Source organism: Sorex araneus, chromosome 1 (genome assembly GCF_027595985.1).
Source record: "Sorex araneus isolate mSorAra2 chromosome 1, mSorAra2.pri, whole genome shotgun sequence".
NCBI lineage: Eukaryota > Metazoa > Chordata > Mammalia > Eulipotyphla > Soricidae > Sorex > Sorex araneus.
This window is the reverse complement of record NC_073302.1, coordinates 68,475,830-68,496,022: the sequence shown is the minus strand read 5'-3', so window position 1 is coordinate 68,496,022 and position 20,193 is coordinate 68,475,830. Positions and strand designations below refer to the sequence as shown.

The following is a 20,193-nucleotide window of genomic DNA, read 5'->3' as shown; positions in this document are numbered from 1 at the left end:
TTGTTTCTATGTAATAAAAAATATTGGAAAGGTATGTACCTGTGTCAAGTCATTACTATAAGGTATTCCCAATTCTGCTACATGGAATCTGTTTTCCCCATGAGACAGTGCTGAATGAGAAATGTTTCGGAATTAATTATTGGCCATATGGCAGGAGTGGAAAATCAAACTTAGCACAGGAGAGAGGATATGAAGAGAATCCACCTAATTTGCTCAGAAACTCATGGTTCTAAATCTACAATTTCTTCTACCAAAAACACTTGTAAATATGACTATATAAATATCCTTTGAGAAAATGCAAAGTAATAAGGCTCAGAAAATAAAGATAAATTATATCTTAAATATCAACTTATTTAAAAAGGTAAAACTTAGAATGGCAACTCATAACCAGAGAGTTTAAATATCATGCTTGGAAGGTTCTACAAGAATAACTCATCCAGTTATTGGATGAGGTGGTTGCTGAATAGATCAGAAGGAAGAAATTCAGTAAGGCTGAGGATGGGGCTATTGAGAATAACCAGAGAATTCCCATTTCCTTTTTAAATATCAAGAAATGAAAGTTGAAATTATAGTGAGCCTCAAATTCAACGAAACATTTTGCAAAATTTTTCAGGAAAACATTTTGAAAAAGACCTAGAAATCTGAAATTGATAATAACCTTATTGGATGCGGTCAGAACTGGATGAGTCACTGTATCTTAAAGAATATTAATTAATGGAAACATGCCAGTCTAATGAGATACCTTATCTTCATTTACACTAAATTTTAAATTCATACCATATTACTGTGGAATTATCTTTTTAGTATTATAGATCTGGTTGTAGCCGATATTTAAACATATTAGCAGGATATTAGCAGAAACATCTTAGCAGGAAGGTGTTTTAGCAATGGTTATGTTGTCAACCTTTTCAGCCTGAAAGCTTGCTTCAAAGTCAATAAATAATGCCATTAATCTCATGTGACACCAGCTGAAAAAAGTGTTTTACAGCACTGGTTTTGGACTGTGGTCCTCAGATATTCCCTCTCTAGTGGTCCAGAAAAATTTCCTGTTTAATATGAAAAAGTTACATTTGTTTAAAACAGGGTTTAGGTCTGCTTGCTTAATCGGTTGTTTTTTGGGGGGCCATACGTGGAGTTGCTCAGGAGCTACTCATGGCTCAGTGCTTGGGGGAAGCTCCTGGAAATTGGAACTTCGGCATCCTGCATGCGTCCCAGCCTATTCAGTCACCTCTCTGACACAAAGAGTGGTTCCGTTTTGTTTTGTTCTGTATGAGCCACTGCCAGCAATGTGCAGGGCTTACTCCTAGGTCTACATTCAGGGATCACTCCTGGTATGGCTCAGGGACCATGTGTGATTCTCAAGGACCACATGTAATAAGACAGAACCTGGGTCAGTCGAGTACAAAGGAAACTCCTTACCACTGTACTATGGCTCCAGTCCACAAAGGACTGGAGTCCTTTAATAGGGGTGGAGGTCACCCTCTCAATGCTTAGGGCTTACTCCTGGCTCTGTACTCGGGATTACTCCTGGTGGTGCTCAGGGGACCATACGGAATGCCAGAGATCGAACCAAGGCAAACACCCTACCCGCTGTATTCTCTCTGCAGCCCAAGAGTGATCTTTAATTTTTACTTACTGGTATTGGCCTGAAGACATGAAAAGATTGAGAACCACCATTCTAATGTATGAGTGAAATGAAGAACATAGAAACAAAGATGCTCCAAATGCTAAAATAGCTGGTAAAAAAATTTGTAGGGATCTATAGATATTAACAAATAATTTCTATATGCAGTGCCAAGGTCACCATGGAAAGGGAAAAGCATCCTTAGCAACAGTACCAGAGTCCGCCGCAGGTGTTTCAAGTATGTAGGTTTCTGGTTCAGAAACAGAAAGGTTGTTCAGACATACTAAACTTGGTAAACAACACTTAAAAACTATCTTAAAAGCATAAGATTTCATAAAAAAAGCTTTACAAACAGCCTTTATAAGTTTTTAATGTGAATAACCATATTGGGCTGTGGAGAGAAAGAGGTTCCATGTAAAGACTCTCAGTTCTGATAGATTCCAGCTGTGCCCGCAGCTGGCCTCATTTAGTGGCAATGTAGCAAGCACCCATCCTTGAAAACCACTCACAGCAAAGCATCTTTCTATTGTAGTCAAAAGACTAACCCCACTAAAGCAGTGGCTATCTGTAGCCTCTTAACAGTTAACTGGAGAGTTAATCTGCACTCAACAGAGGAAACAGTGAGCAGTTCAGATATCACCTGACACTTTGTTAGCATTTATAAAGAGGGCTCTGGATTGCCCAGTGGAGGAGCATCTTTTGCCAAAACTGTTCTGTGGAATGTCAAGATTGCAAACAGTATGTCAAGACTTAACAGCCAGCTTCATATTAGGCAGCATTAGCTAATTCTGGGACATATTTTTTAGGTCTTCTGGCTAGTACAAAAATAGCATACCACCTTTTGGCATCATTCTTGGCTCCCTTTCTACTTCTAAACCTTTTTCATTTCTCAGAAACAAGTTAGAGTAGAAGTAGTAATAAAAAAATCATCCTGACTCTGGAGCCAAAAGAAAAAACAATAATGTATAACAAATGGCTATGAAATGTTAAAGCATTAAATACAGGCAAAATAAAATCCTTCTTTATTATCACTATTATCACAATAATCACTATTAAAACATATGAAATATAGAATGGATTTCACTTGATGAAAAACTCAAGTGTAGCCTTGCAGAAAGCTCTAAGATCAAGTTCCTCTAGCTTCTCAAGCAAGAATTCAACGAAACCATCTGGGGAAGGAAAAAAATCTCATCTCTACTTGGAAAATTCTTGCTATTGTCTGGAAATTATTTTCCTCTGTATTGTAACATCTCAAAATGACACTGTCTGTGGTCACATCCACCTCTACCTCCTCCTGAACGGTCTGAGTGTAGTCTACATGTAGGACTGTCACAGCAATAAGCATGTGTTTTTTCATCAACAACTATAATAAACTCTTGAGACTGCTGTTAAGATTTGGATTTCACAAAGGAGGGCCTGCAGTTAAGAGACATGATAAGCAACTTCTTTGAGCTTATAGCATTAAAACATTAGTGACATAGGGATTTGAATCCAGGTCCATGACTCATACAGAAGAAATGAGCAGATAACTTACACAAGAGAAAACATTATACTGAAGAGTTAAAAGAAAAAGGAAATGAGAAATCCTCTAAAAGTAGCACTGCACTGTAGCACTGTCATCCTGTTGTTCATCAATTTGCTCGAGCAGGCACTAGTAACGAATCCATTGTGAGACTTGTTACTGTTTTTTGGCATATCAACTACGCCACAGGTAGTTTGCCAGGCTCTGCCTTGTGGGCGAGACATTCTCGGTAGCTTGCCGGTCTCTCTGAGAGGGATGGAGGAACTGAACCCGGGTCTGGTCTCATGCAAGGCAAACACCCTACCTGTTGTGCTATTGCTCTATTCCCCTCTAATAGTGAAATCAGGAAACAAGGTTTAAAATGAACATAAGGGCTGGAGTGACAGTACAATAAATAGGGTGCATGAGGCCAACACAAGTTTGATTACCAGCACCCCACATGGTCCCCTGAGGCCAAGAGTGATCCCTGAACCTACAGCCAGGAACAACCTCTGAACATGGCTGGATGAAGCCCCAAAACAAAACAAAACAAAACAAAACAGGCATAAAATGAAGCTCCTTAGCATGCAATAGACATCTTACAGCTCCCTTCTTATTAAAATATTTGCAGGGCAGAGAGATAGTACAGTGAGAAAGCACTAGCCTTGCATGTGGCCAACCTGGATTTGATCTTTGACACTACAAGATCCCCTGAGTACAGAGCCTAGAGTAAGCCCTGAGTATTTCCAGCTCTGAGCACTTCCATACGTGACCCAAACAAAACAATGACAACAGAATAGTATCTATGGTAGAACATACAAATGGAAGGACTTTGCTTCCCATCCAGGCATGACTCACTGTATGTATGAAAACAGGCCTTTAAATAGAATGTCTGGGGGGAAGGGGGGAGGGGAAGGGGGGAGGTATATCGTGATTCTTGGTGGTGGAATATGTGCACTGGTGAAGGGATGGGTGTTTGAGCATTGTATAACTGAGACTTTAACCTGAAAGCTTTGTAACTTTCCACATGGTGAATCAATAAAAGAATTAAAAAAAATAATAAATAAATAGAATGTCTGCATGAAATTTAATTTTTAATTTTAATTTTTGTGTCACACCCTGTGATACCCAGGGAATCCTCCTGGCTGTGTTTAGGGATCACTCTTGGCAGTGCTAATGAAGGAAAAACAAAGTAGGTAAATTCATAGCTCTATTCTGATCTCACTTATCATTAATTATTTTTAGACAGCTATAAAATTTTTGAGGGAAAAACAAATCAGCAGTGGAGTCTGGATTAGAGCAAACCAACTCACTGAAATTTTAACAATCACATTTTTTTGATCTTAGAAACCCTTAATAGACAAATTAATGTAATCAACAGTAAGAGCTAACTTTAAGTATCAGACATAATACACCAAGCACCAGCTCTAAGTGTTCTCCTATAATTTCATGTAATATTCTTATTACATACCTTATTAGCAAATATGACATAATTTTATGACAAAAAACAAGTTTATTTAAGAGCTGCCATGTTATGACTGTGATTGTTAAATTCTGATATATAATACATGTTTTTAAAAGTTAATTTATTTGCTTACAGTTTAATCTGCTTTACTCTCTAGCCACCGTGTCTTTAAATGATATGAACCTCTTTACTTTAAACTGAGTGTTACAAAAGGGAATAGATATAAGCAAATATACTTGTTAATTAATTTCCTTCTATTTATCTACTGAATCTATCTGTGTTAGTGGACATCACACTTTGAGGTTCACCATGTCCCATTTTCATGTGGATAGTGTCACCTTCAAATAAAGTAACCTCAGTTAAATTTTAACATAATGAATTTTAGTTTGCATGTGTGATGGTCAGTGTTATAAGTTCACTTGGCTAGAATTTAGTTTCCAGTTAAGCAATAAAACACAAATCTAAGTATTGCTGTGAATGTAGCTTTAAGATGAGATTAACATCTATAACGCTTATTTTTAAGTAAGGGGGCATTATCTTTTAGTATCTTGGTGAGCCTAATCCAATTGGTCCAGAGTCCTTAAAAGCATGGCAGAGGTTTCCTTGAGGAGGGAAACATTCCACCTGTCTAAGCTCCCTGAATTCCAGAAGTTAGGAACACTGGGGTTATCCTAACTCTTTCCCTCATTTCCTTCCTGGTATTCAATCAGAATCTTCTGATCCCATGCCAGGCTGTCTTCACCGGGGCACCTTGGAGGTGGGTGGTTTGAGTTTCCCTCCTCGCCCCAAACAGAGCCCCAGCAGCCAAAAACCTCCAGAACTCAGCAACAGCCATGCTCACAGCCACTCTACACATGCTCGGATGAGCCTCATTAATGAAGGAACAGAGGAAGCCAGATATGCGGGACGCGTGGCTGAGATTTCCAAATCTGCTCAGATCAGGACTAGGCCTCCTCCACCCAGATCCCCAGTTTTCCAGTAGCTTGGCAGTCACTCCCACAAACTACCCCTGGCGCAATGTAATCTCATCAACGGCCAAGATCCAGAGACTATAAAACAAAGCTCCCAGAAGAGAGCACAGCAGAGGCTGGAAAGCTACCTGTGGCATATTCAATAAGCCAAAAACAGTAACAATAATGGGTCTCATTCCCCTGAATGTGACAGGGACAAATGGAGATGTTACTGGTGCCCACTTGAGCAAATTGATGAGCAATGAGATGACAGTGATACAGTGATTCAATCACCACTTCATGTCCACTCTTTTTCATCAAAACCATTGCTCTTCCATCCTCCATTAAATTTTACAGAAGTGCATACCATCCTAATTAATGCAACTATTTCAAGCTTATCTACAGTCCACACTTTGCCATTTACACAATCAGCTCACATCTTGCCAGCTGTAATATTATATCTCTGATTGCATCATGGTACTATATCTTACCATTTAAGTACTTATGAGAATAGCTGATACACAGAGTGCAAATAAATGGGAGTCAGTATTTCTGGAACTGAGAAGCAGGGATTCTTAAGTGGACAAAATTTGGGGGGGTATTGTAACTACAACCAAGTGAAACACTCTTAGAAGTTCCGCGTTTCTTCTGGTTCAGAGGGTCCTTTTTAAAAAAGCATTATTAAGGTAAAATTATTCTTAAGGAACTTCATATATTGAACGTGCATGTACAATATGATAAATGTGGAAATGGGTAAACTTCCTGTGATTCCATCACTACAATAATAGAAACAAGAAAAGCTTTCAGCGTTTCCTCATATCCTTTATATATCTTTTTGAATTTTTAATATTCTGTCTTCAGAGGGTTGATTATTTTTTTTGACGGGGTGGGTGAGTGGGTCTCTTAAGAGGTGCTTAGGAGGTACCAGGGACCCCCACCTGTGATTTCATCAGTTCAGGGACCCAAGTATGTGATGTGTTCTGGTGGTGCTGGAGCCTCCAGGGCCACATCTGGTAGTGCTCAGAGGACCATGTGGTGCTTGGAATCAGGCTGAGGTTCGGTGCATATTTAGGCATGTGCTTTGATCACTGTCTTTGAGTAATCAAAGTGATCAGACTGATCCTGTCTTTGAGATTTAGGTAGTTTTCTTTAGAGTCAGTGTAATCAATTGATCCTCTCCTAAGAAAAAAGAGTTTGCATGCCATCTTGGATGGATATGATTGAACTGGATATGCTTCTTAAAGCTTAGGTCATCCATCCAGGGAAGTCTCTTATGGTCCATAGACCCAGTTAATAATCCCTAGGTTGAACAATATATCACAGGTTAGTTTGCCTTTAATTCCCTCCTTTGGGTCTCCATTTACTTTCCCCTGTCTTGGTCATTTTATTTTTATTTGGGTTACACTTGGAGGTCATTAGGGACATACCTAGAAGTCCTCAGGCAGGGGCTCAAGAGGTTTAGCCAGTAACAAACCCAGAACCTTATACTTTTCCATTTGACTGACATCCGCAGCCCTTGGCTACCTTGCCCCCAATCCCCTGCCCCTGCCCCCCCACCTGGCAAACCTCCTCCTCCTATCCTCCAAGCAACCACATGGCCTAAAAAGACTTGCTATAGTTATCACTGAAAGCTGACCCCACCTACAAGCATATTCAGTCTCAGGGAATAAAATATTTCCAAGGACACTGTTGTTCTGTTGTCAACAACAATAAACTGCCCTGGATTTGCAGGCATGTGATACAACAATACTTTCTACTGAAATAGCTACCCTCTTACGTCTGAGACCCAGTGTTGCCTTTCAAGCTAGTTGTAAAGATGGGGAAATGGAAAAACGAAGGGAATGTAACCTAAGCTAAGTAACAAAGCAATTCATGGCACTGCTTTAAAGCAGCCCATACCTTCTGACATCCAATCCAAATACATTTCTAAGACAAGGCCACCTGCCCAGTATCCACCATGAAAAGTTTTTACATTAGGCTTATCCAAGCCCGTGTGTGAAGTCACCCTGAAAATAAATCTTCACAGCTCAGAGAGTTAAGATACAAACAAATGGGGAAATATTGCCTGTGATTATCAAAGACAAAGTTTAGCACAGCTGAAAAGAGAAATCAGAGAAATCAAGAGTACTAGCAAAGGAAGCCATCACTGCATGAAGAACAGGAGTGATTGAGAAACAGAGACAAATAAAAACCCAAGAAGGATAACGCTGAGCTGGGTCATGATTATTTTAGGATGCCCTATTTTTGCAGCAGAGTTAAGCTAAATGCCCTTAGTCTATAGTAATTTTCATTGAGAATCTTCAAAGTCTAGTAAGATCTAGGAGATTAGAAGCTTAGAGGGTTTCTATCTTCTCAATAATCAGAAAAAGCAAGTATCTAGTAGGAGTTGTTTACATCAAGTTGCCGTGTTAGGCTCTGTACAGTCTGAACTGCCCATTAAAGCACTTGCCATAGGTCCTCACTCCTTTATATAATTGGTCAGAGCTGTGCTATGACTCCTATATTTGTTGCAGCTGTTAGGAGAGATGAAGTCATGAAAGTTGCTTATAAATGGGTAGACACGGAGAGTATTTTGCTAAATGAAATGAGTCAGAAAGAGAGGAAAGACATAGAAGGACTGCACTCATTTGTGGAATACAGAATAACATCACATGAGGCTGACACCCAAGGGCATATTTGTTTTATATACGAGGGCCAGAAGGATTGCCCCATAGCTGGAAGCCTGATTCATGAGCAGAAGGGAGAAGGCAGATGGAAGAGAGAAGGAATCACTAAGAAAATGATGGCTGGAGGAATCAGTCGGGATGGGAGATGTGTGCCGAAAGTAGATAATGGACCAAACATGATAACCTCTCAGTGTCTGTGTTGCAAGCCATAATGCCCAAAAGTAGAGAGGGAGTAAGGGGAATATTGTCTGCCATGGAGGCAGTGGGAGGGTGGAAAAGGGGGGGTATACTGGGGATATTGGTGGTAGGGAATGTGCACTGTTGAAAGGATGGGTGTTTGATCATTGTATGATTGTAACCCAAACATGAAAGCTTGTAACTATCTCACAGTGATTCAATAATTTTTCTTTAAAAAAAAGAAATTTTAGGGAAAAAAGACAAAACTTCATTGTCATGTATAACAAAGTTGTTATATAATCAAGAGACATTTAAAAAAATCCACAGATATTTCTATTGCTTTCAAACTATAAAACATAGAACTCCACAAGCATCTGTCATTCACAAAGTAATTCCCAGATACCATGTTACAGAAATACATCTCAAGACAGCATCTCTCTTACTGCACTAGAAACACATCGTCTCCATATGTCTCTTGCCTAAATGGAATCTCTGGGAGGGCAGGTTCGATTTTTGTGTCTAAATTCTGAGAGCCAGCAGAAGGCCTCCCTAAGCTAAGTGCACAATAAATTATGAACACTGATCATCTGAGTCATTTCTTAAATGGGAAATGTTAAGCCACACATTTTACTGTCCAGCATCCACTCCCTTTAAACCCACTGCTTTGGAAGACAGGCTGAGGAAAAGAGCATTTTTAGCGACATCTACTGCTGTGATCTAAGTGGGACCAGGTTCTTGAAAAAGATGTTCAGACCAGACGGTGTAGCATCTGACTTAAGTGCCAATGAAAGTCTTGCAGCTAGTGCTTTTTCTTTCATTTCTAAAGTCATCGAGACAATGTGACATACAGTAGATATCTGTTTTAGATACTCCTGCATCTGTGTATCTAACCAGTATGTGCTTAATAAGTATTTGTTGAAGGAAAAAGATTTGTTGAGCAGAAATTAGGTCAGGTGGCCTATCCCATACTTTGAATCATGCTTAATAGTATCTTCCCTCCGAATATTGAAATAGTCAAGGCTCTGAGTGCTCTTGCAAATAGAAAGCAAATTTGATAAATATAATTTAGTATTTGATAAATATAATTAACCAGAAAAAAAACTTTAAAAAGTAAGAATACTGGGTTGGAGAGAGAGTATAGCAGATACAGTACTTGCCTTGCAGGAAGACAATAGGGCTCAATCCCTGACACCTGCTATGATTTTTAAGCACTACCAGAGTGATTTCTGAATATAGAACCAAGAATAAGTGCTGAGTCTCGCTTTGTGTGGCCCCAAACTAAAACATTTTAAAAAAGTAAGAATACCTAATAATAAACATCTCGTGGATACACTTTAGGAAATATACTTTATGGGCTAAAATCCTGGATAGAGTACATGTCTTGTATGCAGGATGCCCTGGGTTTGATCCTTGGTACTGCATGACACCCCCAGAACCTGGGCACACTGAGCATTGCTGGTAATAGTCCCCTGTGCTTCGGTACAAGGGTAGCACCTACTTTAAAAATATAGACACAGAATGACTTCACTCATTTGTGGTACATAAAAAAATAGTATAGGACTAATATCCAAGACCAGGGAAAACAGGGGCCAGGAGGACTGGTCATTGGGTGGAAGCTTGCCACAAATGTGTGAGGGATGAAGGGCAGTCAGGATAGAGATGGGATCAGTATGACAATAATACTTGAAATGATCACTCTGGAAAATAACTGAGTGTTGAAAATAGGTAAAGGGATTTCAGTGATAACCTTTCAATATCTGTATTGCAAACCATAATACCCAAAAGATGAGAGAGAGAGTGAGAGAGAGAGAGAGAGAGAGAGAAGGAGGTGGTGGTGGGAGGGAAACAGGGAAACTGGGGACATTGAGACATCAGCATTTGTCTGGGTGGTGGGGAAATATATACTGGTGAAGAGACGGGTGTTGGAACATTTTATGACTGAAATCCAATTATAAACATCTATGTAACTGTGTATCTCACTGTGATTCAATTAAAAATACATAAATAATTTTTTTTAAAAAATAACAATGGTTTATCAGACCCCCCCCCAAGTTAGTTTTTTGGCAGCTCAGACAGAGAAGGGAATACAGGTAAAGTGTGATTTGAGGACCCGCTAGGGATGGGATATACATGCTGAAAGCTGACTATAGATCAATCATGATGGCCACTCAATACCACTATTGCAAACCAGAACACCCAAAAGGAAAGAAAGAACAAAAGAGAATGCCCTGCCACAGAGGCGGGGTGGAGTAGGGGGATGGAGTGGAGGGGTGGGATCATCGGTGGTGGAGAAAAGGCACTGGTGGAGGGATGGGTACTTGAACATTGTATGACTGAAACATAAGCACGAAAAGTTGTAAGTCTGTAACTGTACCTCACGGTGATACACTAATAAATTTTTTTTAAAGTTAGCTTTTTATTGTTTCCCCTGTATTTACAAGGCTGGAGCCATCTATTCTGATTGTTCCAGAAAGGAAGCCTTTTTTTTCTAATTGCTTCTTCTTATGGATAACCACCCTACTCTTCCAGCATACCATCACAAAAATGTGAATTCCCAATTCCTTTTTAGTAGCTCCATTACTGTACAGCAGAACTGAAAAAATACTCTAGAAAGTATCGCTGGCATCACTAGGTCTTCACAAAGAAGCAAGAGATAGGTTTCAACTCCAGTTCATTCCTATTGGCATAAGGTTAAGTTTAAAAATACTTGTTTTTATCATTTAAATTTCATTATAATTAGTATAGCTATTTTTAACCAGAATTATTTGTTTTACAAAAGCAAACCCCCCAGTGCCTGTCTTGATATCATTACCCTCACCTAAGGCATCAGGATATTCAGGCAGGACAATACCATCATTTTTAGATAGTATTTAAGCAATTTATCGCTAACAATTGGTAAAGAATAGAATTTAAAAGTGACACATTTTCAAAAAAGTATTAGTGCTGTTTTAACATTACCCCTATATTAGCTTTACTTTCACTCACATTCCAACACGATTTATTAACTGAGAGAAACATAGGGGTATAATGGAGCTGGTCCATACTGAATTGGATGGCCATGAATATGCGTATCACTAAAATTCCACTAAGAGTAGTAATGGCTTTTAATTTAATCCTGAGAGAAGAAATGCAATAAAAGAGGGGAAAAGAGGAAAGATAGAAGGACGGGAGAGAAGGAAGATAGGAAAAGAAAGGAGGGAGGGAGGGATAGAGGGGGGGAGGGAAAGGTTATCAAAAGTTGGGAAGACATCTGATTGTGCATACTGTTTGCCCTGTAAATAATGATAGAAAACTGAGAGAAGAATGTATCTCACCTGTTCTTTCATTTTTTTGCTTCTATTTAGGGAGAGATACATTATTTCTCATTCTAAACTGCACAGATGTGAGTATACACAGTACATAAAGAAACTGTTGGTAGTTTGAGTCTGCCGTGGTAGTGACTCTGAATAGATTTCAAAGAATTCCAGTTTAGCATGAAGAGGATTTCATTAAATCAGCTGCTTTATTTTAGCCCGAAAGTTACACAGAGCTGTTCTCTTAGTAGGAAATATAAACATGTTGTATTCACACATTTCAATGCTGTGATTTTTTTTTAAATACTAATCTGTACTGAGGTTGCCAAAGTCATCAACTATCGGTCAAAGGTGGACATTTAACAAACATTTCACAAATCACATCTAAAGTTTGGAGTCTTTGTGGAAGTGTGAACTGAACAAAAGTTTTGTGTCTCTTAAAATTTTGGTCAAGCATTCTTTGCATTCACTTCTAAAAAGTCCTTTTGGATAAGAAGGAACACCCCTGCATATGGACTTCAAAGATGAAAAATGAAAAGTTCTGATAAAAAAACAGAGAATTTCAAGTGGCATATTGCTTTAGCTTTCTCTTAATTTTTAAAAATTTACTTATTTATTGTTTTTCATTGAATCACTGTGGGCTGGAGCACAGCAGGTAGGGCATTTGCCTTGCATGCAGCCAACCCGGGTTCAATTCCTCTGCCCCTCTCGGAGAGCCTGGCAAGCTACCAAGAGTATCTTGCCTACACAGCAGAGACTGGCAAGCTACCCATGGCATATTCTATATGCCAAAACAGTAACACCAACTCTCATAATGGAGACGTTACTGGCACCCACTCAAGCAAATCTATGAGCAACGGGATGACAGTGACATTGACAGTGACAGAATCACCGTGAGATATAATTACAAAGCTTTTGTGATTGGGTTTCAGTTATACAATGTTTCAAACCTATCCCCATCCGTCCACTAGTGTTCCTTTCCCACCAGCAATATCCCCAGCATTCTCCTGCCACTCCCCACCCCACCCTGCCTCTCTGATAAGCTCTCTCTTTCCCCCCTTCTTTCTCATCTCTTGCTCTCTCCCTCCTTTTGAGCTTTATGGTTTGCAATACAGATACTGAGAGGCCATCATGTTCCTTCCAACCACCATTGTCATCACAGTCCTTCTCTATCCCAATTGCCCTCTCCCTCACCCCTTGAGGCAGGCTTCCAAGCATGGACCATTTGTCCTGGCCCTGTTTCTACTGTTCATGGGTGTTAGTCTCAGACTATTTTTTTTTAATATCCCACAAATGGTGCAGTCATCTTTCATCATTATCAGACAAGATTGAAGGGCAGATTCGGCCTTTTGCTCTGCAGACTAAATTCCATCCCCACCCGAGACCATAGCAGGTGACTTGTGTATTTCCCTACTGGTTTATCTGTATAGCCCTCTATTTAATGGACCTGAGATTTGCAAAGCGCATTTGAAAGAAGTCTGCACATCAGCTGATGGGATGTGTGGGTGTGCATGCATTAGGCAAAGAGAAAAGTTACTCTCCGCATACAATGAGCCAAATTATCCTTTGCAGAAGAGTGCTTTTCCCTCTTCCTTTTCACATCTCAAATAATATTTAGCAGAGATACTCAGGTTTGTCTTAGTTTTAAATAGAATCCAACAGGTGTGGGAAAAGAGCCACAAGACCATGGCCAGGGCATTACTTATGAGATCTCGGCACCCCCTGAAGGCTGAGAGTGCCTTGTTACTGGGCCTGATTTCTGAGAAAGGCCTCGTAAAGCCAGAAACATTAGGACCAAAATAATGTCATTTAGTGTCTAAGGGGAGGTTAAAAAGAGGATTAGAGGAAGGCAGGCAGGGTATATTAAAGGAGTCCATGACTAACAGGGTGTGACAGAAAAGGGTTTTATTCTTTTCAACAAAACAATTCCCTAGGGCTGGGACCATTACTCCACTGTGCCTTTATCACCTTGGAATTTTTATGGTCATTTTTGATGAATTCACATTTTTGTAAAGGCTTTTTTGAAATAATGCCAGTTTTCAATTTTTAATTAAAGTCGTAAATAATCTTAATTCTGCCCTAAAAGGTTTATTGTTTCTTACTTTTTTTCTTATTATTGCTGCCAGGAAATATTTCAAATACCAAGCCCTGATGTGACTTAGTAATTAGACTCTCTCCAAGGTCTAGTAACAACATTGTACCGTGTAAATATTACACACTGGTATGCTTGCACAAGCTTTCAAAATGTGGATGGTTGATTTCAGGTTTATCGGCACTTTTCCTGAGAGTGACCTTTCTTTTTCTTATTGGCCAGAGCAACTTTCAACATTTCAATTTCCATAAATAAATTCATCATAGATTTAAAAAAAGTTTCAGATTAAGAAGGTTAAAATTTATAAAGTAAATGTGTCAAAGAGACACAACCAAATCCAGTTTAACCATCAGCAGGAAACAATGGATCAAAGGTTAAGTCTTTTGAGGGAGAATACCTCCTTCATCTTATGTAAGAAAATTAAGAGAGTCTTGAAACATCTGACATTAGATTATACCACTATCCTAGAAAGTCTATGCTCATTATCTAGATTGCCTGTTGGAGGTTATCAGAAAATTGCCTAAAAATCTATTATTTTGTAATCTCAAGGTGTGGTTTTCTTTTTTTAAATTGAGTTTGTAGCTGGGCTTCAAGATCCATTCACACAATCAGAACTACATTTCTTTTACACAGAAATGGAAACAAACCATTGTCTTTGGACAATAGAAACCATTATCAATTCTTTAAACATTCTGTTATGCTTCTGTACCTAAGCTGAGTTTCTGTACCTCCTGAAGCCTAATATCATGCTGCTCTTTATTTGTCCTCATATGCAACTTATACAGTCCTTCCTTTTCATGGTAATTGTTACTATCTCAATAGTTTTGATCTTCACATATTGTTATTATATTAACACTTGAGAATGGTGAGTGAGTTATTTTTCCCCCTCATATTTAGAGGGGAAGAACTCAACAAAAGAGTTTTCTCTCTTTCAAAAAAAAAACCCCACATAACTTACCAATTGAAGTTTATAGGAAATATGCAAATAATGACAAAAATCATTAAATTGTCTCACTGAATACAGTTTACAGTAAAAGTGATGGTGTGCTATTTTAAGAATATTAAGCATCTTCTGTATTTACATTATTAAATTATTTACATTATTAAATTTACATTATTTACATTATTAAATTATTTAGTCATGCCAGTGTTCTAAAATCTAAGAATATAGTCAATCTATGTGGAATGATAATCTATTATCATTGTTAATGATAATTCCTACTATTATCATCATCTGTTAGCAATTTACTAAGATTCAAATAATAAAATTTAACTATATGCCTAAAGGAAAGTTATTTTATCCATTGACTTATAAAAGTGGTTTGCATGCAATTAAGAATATCTAAAAAATGCTTCTAATTGCGCATTTTTCTAATTCAAGTTAAGAGGTCAAGTTCTTTCCAGGTAGGAGCCTTTAACTCCATTATGCTAACACTTCTCAAAAAAAATAAAAAGAAAAAGCTCAAGTAACAAAAAGACTACAGAGCATTTTTCCCATACACAAGTGTTAAATCCTATAAACTATGAAAGAATTCAAGATTTTAGTTGCCACAGTAACCTAAAAACCATAGCCATAGACTTCAACCATGGGCATGGATTTTGATCACTTGAAATAAATTGTCTTGAACTTGCCTTAAATTTGTTATGAAGGTCCTTCAATGAAGGAATCCATCTGAACACAAACAAAAACACTCAAAGGCCAAGGTCAGGTCAATATATTATATTTCCATAGTCAGAAGATAATTGTTGGTCCTCAAGTCTACATACTCAGTTATTAAGAAATTCCTTAAAAGGTAGTCAACTCTTGGGGCTGGAGTGATAGCACAGCGGGTAGGGCATTTGCCTTGCACACAGCCGACCTGGGTTCGATTCCCAGCATCCCATTTGGTCTCCCAAGCACTACCAGGAATAACTCCAGAGAGCAAAGCCAGGAGTAATCCCTGTGCATTGCCGGTGTGACCCGAAAAGCCAAAAAAAAAAAAAAAAAAGTAGTAAACTCTTGATCTCTTAAGGTGTTTGAAGCACATCATCCAATCACTTTCAAAATGTCTTATGAGGTTGGGTGAACAAACAAGTTAGGTGGGCTGGCTGAATCTCTTCTTCCAAAAGAGATATTGTAATTTTTATAAACTTTAAAAGATTCTTCAATCCTAATATCAGAGTAAATTTTAGTTTATTTTCCCTTTTTCAGACTTCCATGAATGGTACCTATTAAGAAACCTGTTTCTTCTAAGTTTCAAGGAAAGAGTGCTATGCATTTACTCATTCTAGAGAATCACTTCCTTTTTAATCAGAACTAAAGTGATTTTTTTTGTTGCTTTTTTTGTTTGTTAGTTTTCAGGCCACACCCGCTGGTGCTCAGGGCTTACACAGGATCTAAACACAGTGAACACTCATGTCAGGGCTCAGGAAAATATACAAGATGCCAGAGATTGAACCTAGCTCAGCTGCATACAGGGCAAGAGTTAAAATGATTTTAAAAACTTAAAATCAATTTAGCTCTTCAGTCCCGGAGCTAAAATGATTTTAATGAATTGATATTTTTATAATAAAGCATTAACTTTAGAAAAAATTATTGTCATTTTTTACGATTCAATTTTCTTTAGCTATTTGTATAGTTAAAAGCCTTGTTACTTTTCAATTTAGGTAGTAATCACTGATTTCTCTGATTCCTATTATACAGCTTTCCCAAGAAATGCGTATCTGGTTTTATCAGCTATGTAAACCCTTAGTCCTGCTATTACTTCATGGAGGACTTTTGACTTTAGAGAATCTTAGGCATGTTATACTTTGAGAAGTCTATGAATTTCCAATGCTCTACAGAACCTTTCAGTACAACAGAAGAAATCTGAAAGCACATAAACTTTCTTATCCATATGTGAATAAATGCTTTTTAAATATTACCTTTTTTCTTGCTTGCTGATCTTTGGAAGAATGTGCTTTCACATGCTTTCTTAGGGAACTTGGGTCTGTGTAGCGTTTGGTACATCCCGGAATTTGACAAGCATAAGGTTTCTAAATAAGAAAGAAATAAAGAAGGAACTCTGGTTAAATCATAAAGACAAATGACTATTATCCAAAGACTATTGATTTCAGGTCATGAACTGCCTAATGTGAAATACTCAGTAATATATTCATGCATTTAATTTCAAAGGCCCTATAAGTTTGTATCAAGACAAAGAGTAAACATTCAAGGAAGAGAGCGAGAAAAGAAAGAGATGGCCTACTTTTGATCATTTTTAAGAGATTACATTAGTGTGCAAACTTACCACAAAATCTTTAGGGCATTTATTTAATGCAGGTAATATTAGCATCCCCAGACATACTTACAGTTATGCTCCCCTGAAAACAATCTTTGGTACAGTCAGAAACTAGGAAACATATACTCTTTTAGAGTTCAGGTAAAGAAGCTGTAGAAAAGTCCAGAACAGACTGAGAATGTTTCAGAAGAAACCTGATTTAGAAAGAGAGAGGAAAGAATTAAAAAGAAAAATTAGTAAAAAGTGAGTAAAAGTAAGTTTCAAGAAACAGACACATTAAAAAAAAATCAAAGCAACATTAATGCTGTTAGTTTAGAGGAATCCTGCTTGGTGTTAAACTCAAGTTATGTTAATAGATCACTGACTGCATACAAAGAAAAACAATCTGGGTTACTCCAATTCCCCCATGCTTTTGTTATATAAGTTCAGAGGTTTAAAGGTGAATCTAGAATATTCTTTATTTTTATCTCCCTGGCATATGAGTTAAGAATGAATGAATAAGTAATAACCACACTATATATTGATTCAAATTTTAGCACCTATTTCTTCTGAAGTAATAAAATTCATAGCTTTAGGAGTATGGCTTTCAAGGTGCAAAATACATCAAAATCTGTTTAATCTAAGAACTACAAATAAAATAACAAAATCAACTGTATTCATATGTTGTATTAGCAGTCTCTGATCTCTTTAGTATATCACTGCATAGGATACTAGAACTATGTCTACATGATGGAAGTTTTAGGGAAAGAAATGAATACTATCTACAAAATAACATTCATGATCTAGGAATTTGTTATCCTATTGACTCCCCCAAATCATATTTTTTCAGTCCTTTAATTTTGTTCCTGTTTTCATGCACATGCTTGTCATGTGTGAGCCAAAGCATACAAGGATTATATTATTTGTTCTAATAAAGTTATATTTAATCTTGTGGGGTTATTTTTCATTCCAAGAACAATGTTCAAGAATATATAATTTAATATACCCATTTTTTGAATTCTATGTTTAATTACTTTATGCATGTGTTCACTGACTGACAAACTGAATTACTAAACGGCTTATGCTCTCATGATGTGTAAAGCACTGTGGTATATATTAGGGATTTAATAATAAACAATAGGTAAACCATTTTTACAAAATGGTAATCAGTTATTGGTTGATGCTACTTGACATGAGTTTCCTTGGGTAAGCAATGAATCTTTTCTTCTCTCTCTTTTTGCTCTTTTGGGCCACACCTACTAGTGCTCAGAGGTGCTCTGGTTTTGTGGGGTCACTCCTGGTGATACCTGGGGTAGAACTGAAGGTATCTACATGCAAGTTATCTTAACTTCTCTACTATCTTTCTGGCCAAAGATTTTTTAACCCTACAATAATTTCTAAGTACACATGGGTCTTTTTCGGTAGATCTTTCCCAATCTTGTGCTGACCTAGTCAGTTTTTTTTATTGGAAGTCCTATGGTCACATGCACTGAGCATTACATTCTGAGCATCAAGAGGATGTTGCCAGGTCAAAGGTTAAGGGACTGTCCTATTGTTACGATTTTTTATTATGGTGACTATTATTTGGCATTGTAAAGATCACTGTCATCCCGTTGCTCATCGATCTGTTCGAGCAGTCATCAGTAATGTCTCTCATTGAGAGACTTATTGTTACTGTTTTTGGCATATCCAATACACACTAAATTGTAAAGGTAAGAATGGCTAATGCCATTTCCAGATATTCTTTAGTAAGATTGACTATTCTGCATTCATTATAACTGGCCCTGATTTTCTCCTGCTATTAGCAAGCAGCCTAATGACAAAATGGCAATGGCAGGGAGGACTAAGTGGTATTGGAGTATGGATCATTTTATCTCATACTACCTAAGTATTGAGTAGCATGCTACACTTCATTAAACAATATTTCATTATTTTCTTGTTGTGCTATACAATTATTTCTTCTGCTCAGATATCAAATTCTAATACAGAAAACAATAAAAATGGTCAGGGTTAGAATTATAAGCTCAGCAATCTCAAAGGAAATAACACTTTCCTAGAAGCAAAGAATCCATTTAATTGAAGAAAAAGATTTTATCCAAAACTCTCAAACATTAGAATGAGTGATTCGTGAAAGGAAATGGGGACATAAATTTAAACAATATGTTATTTTAAGCATTACAATTTACTTTTTAAAACTGAGCTTAATTTTACCTTATCATTTTAAAAGATGTCAAAAATTTGGTAAAAAAAAAACATTTAAACAGGACATATTGGTATCTTAAAGGGAAAACAGTAGCTTTAAAAGATGTAATAAGGTTGAATTCCTTGATTCCTACAATCTCCCAAGACTGAACCAAGAAGATTGGAATACCTGAATCGACCCATTAATATCAAGGAAATTGAAACTGTAATCAAAATCTTCCCAAAAACAAAAGCCCAGGTCCAGATAGATTCACTGGAGAATTATTCCAAACATTTAAAGAGGACCTGTTGCCAGTTCTCCTCAAGCTTTTCCAGGAAATTGAAGAAACAGGAACTCTCCCAAACAGTTTCTATGAGGCACATAACTCCCTAATACCAAAAGCAAACAAAGACACCACTAACAAAGAAAATTATAGACCAATATCCCTGATGAACACCGAATTGAAGATCCTCAACAAAATATTAGAAAATAGAATCCAACTCATCAAAAAGATCATACGCCATGACCAAGTGGTATTCAACCTGGGGATGCAAGGATGGTTTAACATTCAGAAATCAATCAACATAATCCATCATATCAACAAAAGTAAAGATAAAAACCATATGATCATATCAATAGATGCAGAGAAAACAGTTGACAAGATCCAACATCCATTCGTGATGAAAAATCTCACCAAAATGGGTTTTGGAGGAACCTTCCTTAAGATAGTCAAAGCCATCTACCACAAACCTATGGCAAGCATTATCCTCAATGGGGAAAAACTAAGGGCCTTTCCTCTAATAGGGACAAGACAAGGATGCCCACTCTCACCTCTTCTGTTCAATATAGTACTGGAAGTACTTGCAATAGCTGTTAGGCAAGAAAAAGACATTAAGGATATCCAGATAGGAAAGGAAGAAATCAAACTCTCACTATTCACAGACGGTATGATACTGTATCTAGAGAAGCCTAAAGCCACTACTAAGAAACTCTTAGAAACAATA

General features: G+C 37.5%; 1 protein-coding gene across 2 annotated transcripts in view; it reads right to left on the bottom strand.

Moving 5' to 3' along the window:
* Positions 1–20,193, bottom strand: part of GLIS3 (GLIS family zinc finger 3) — a 521,896-nt gene that overhangs the window by 102,846 nt on the left and 398,857 nt on the right. For both annotated transcript variants that reach the window (XM_055122898.1, XM_055122891.1), the window contains one exon: positions 16,673–16,783. In XM_055122898.1, coding sequence (XP_054978873.1) covers positions 16,673–16,783 — 111 coding nt within the window. The remainder of the gene's footprint in view (positions 1–16,672; positions 16,784–20,193) is intronic.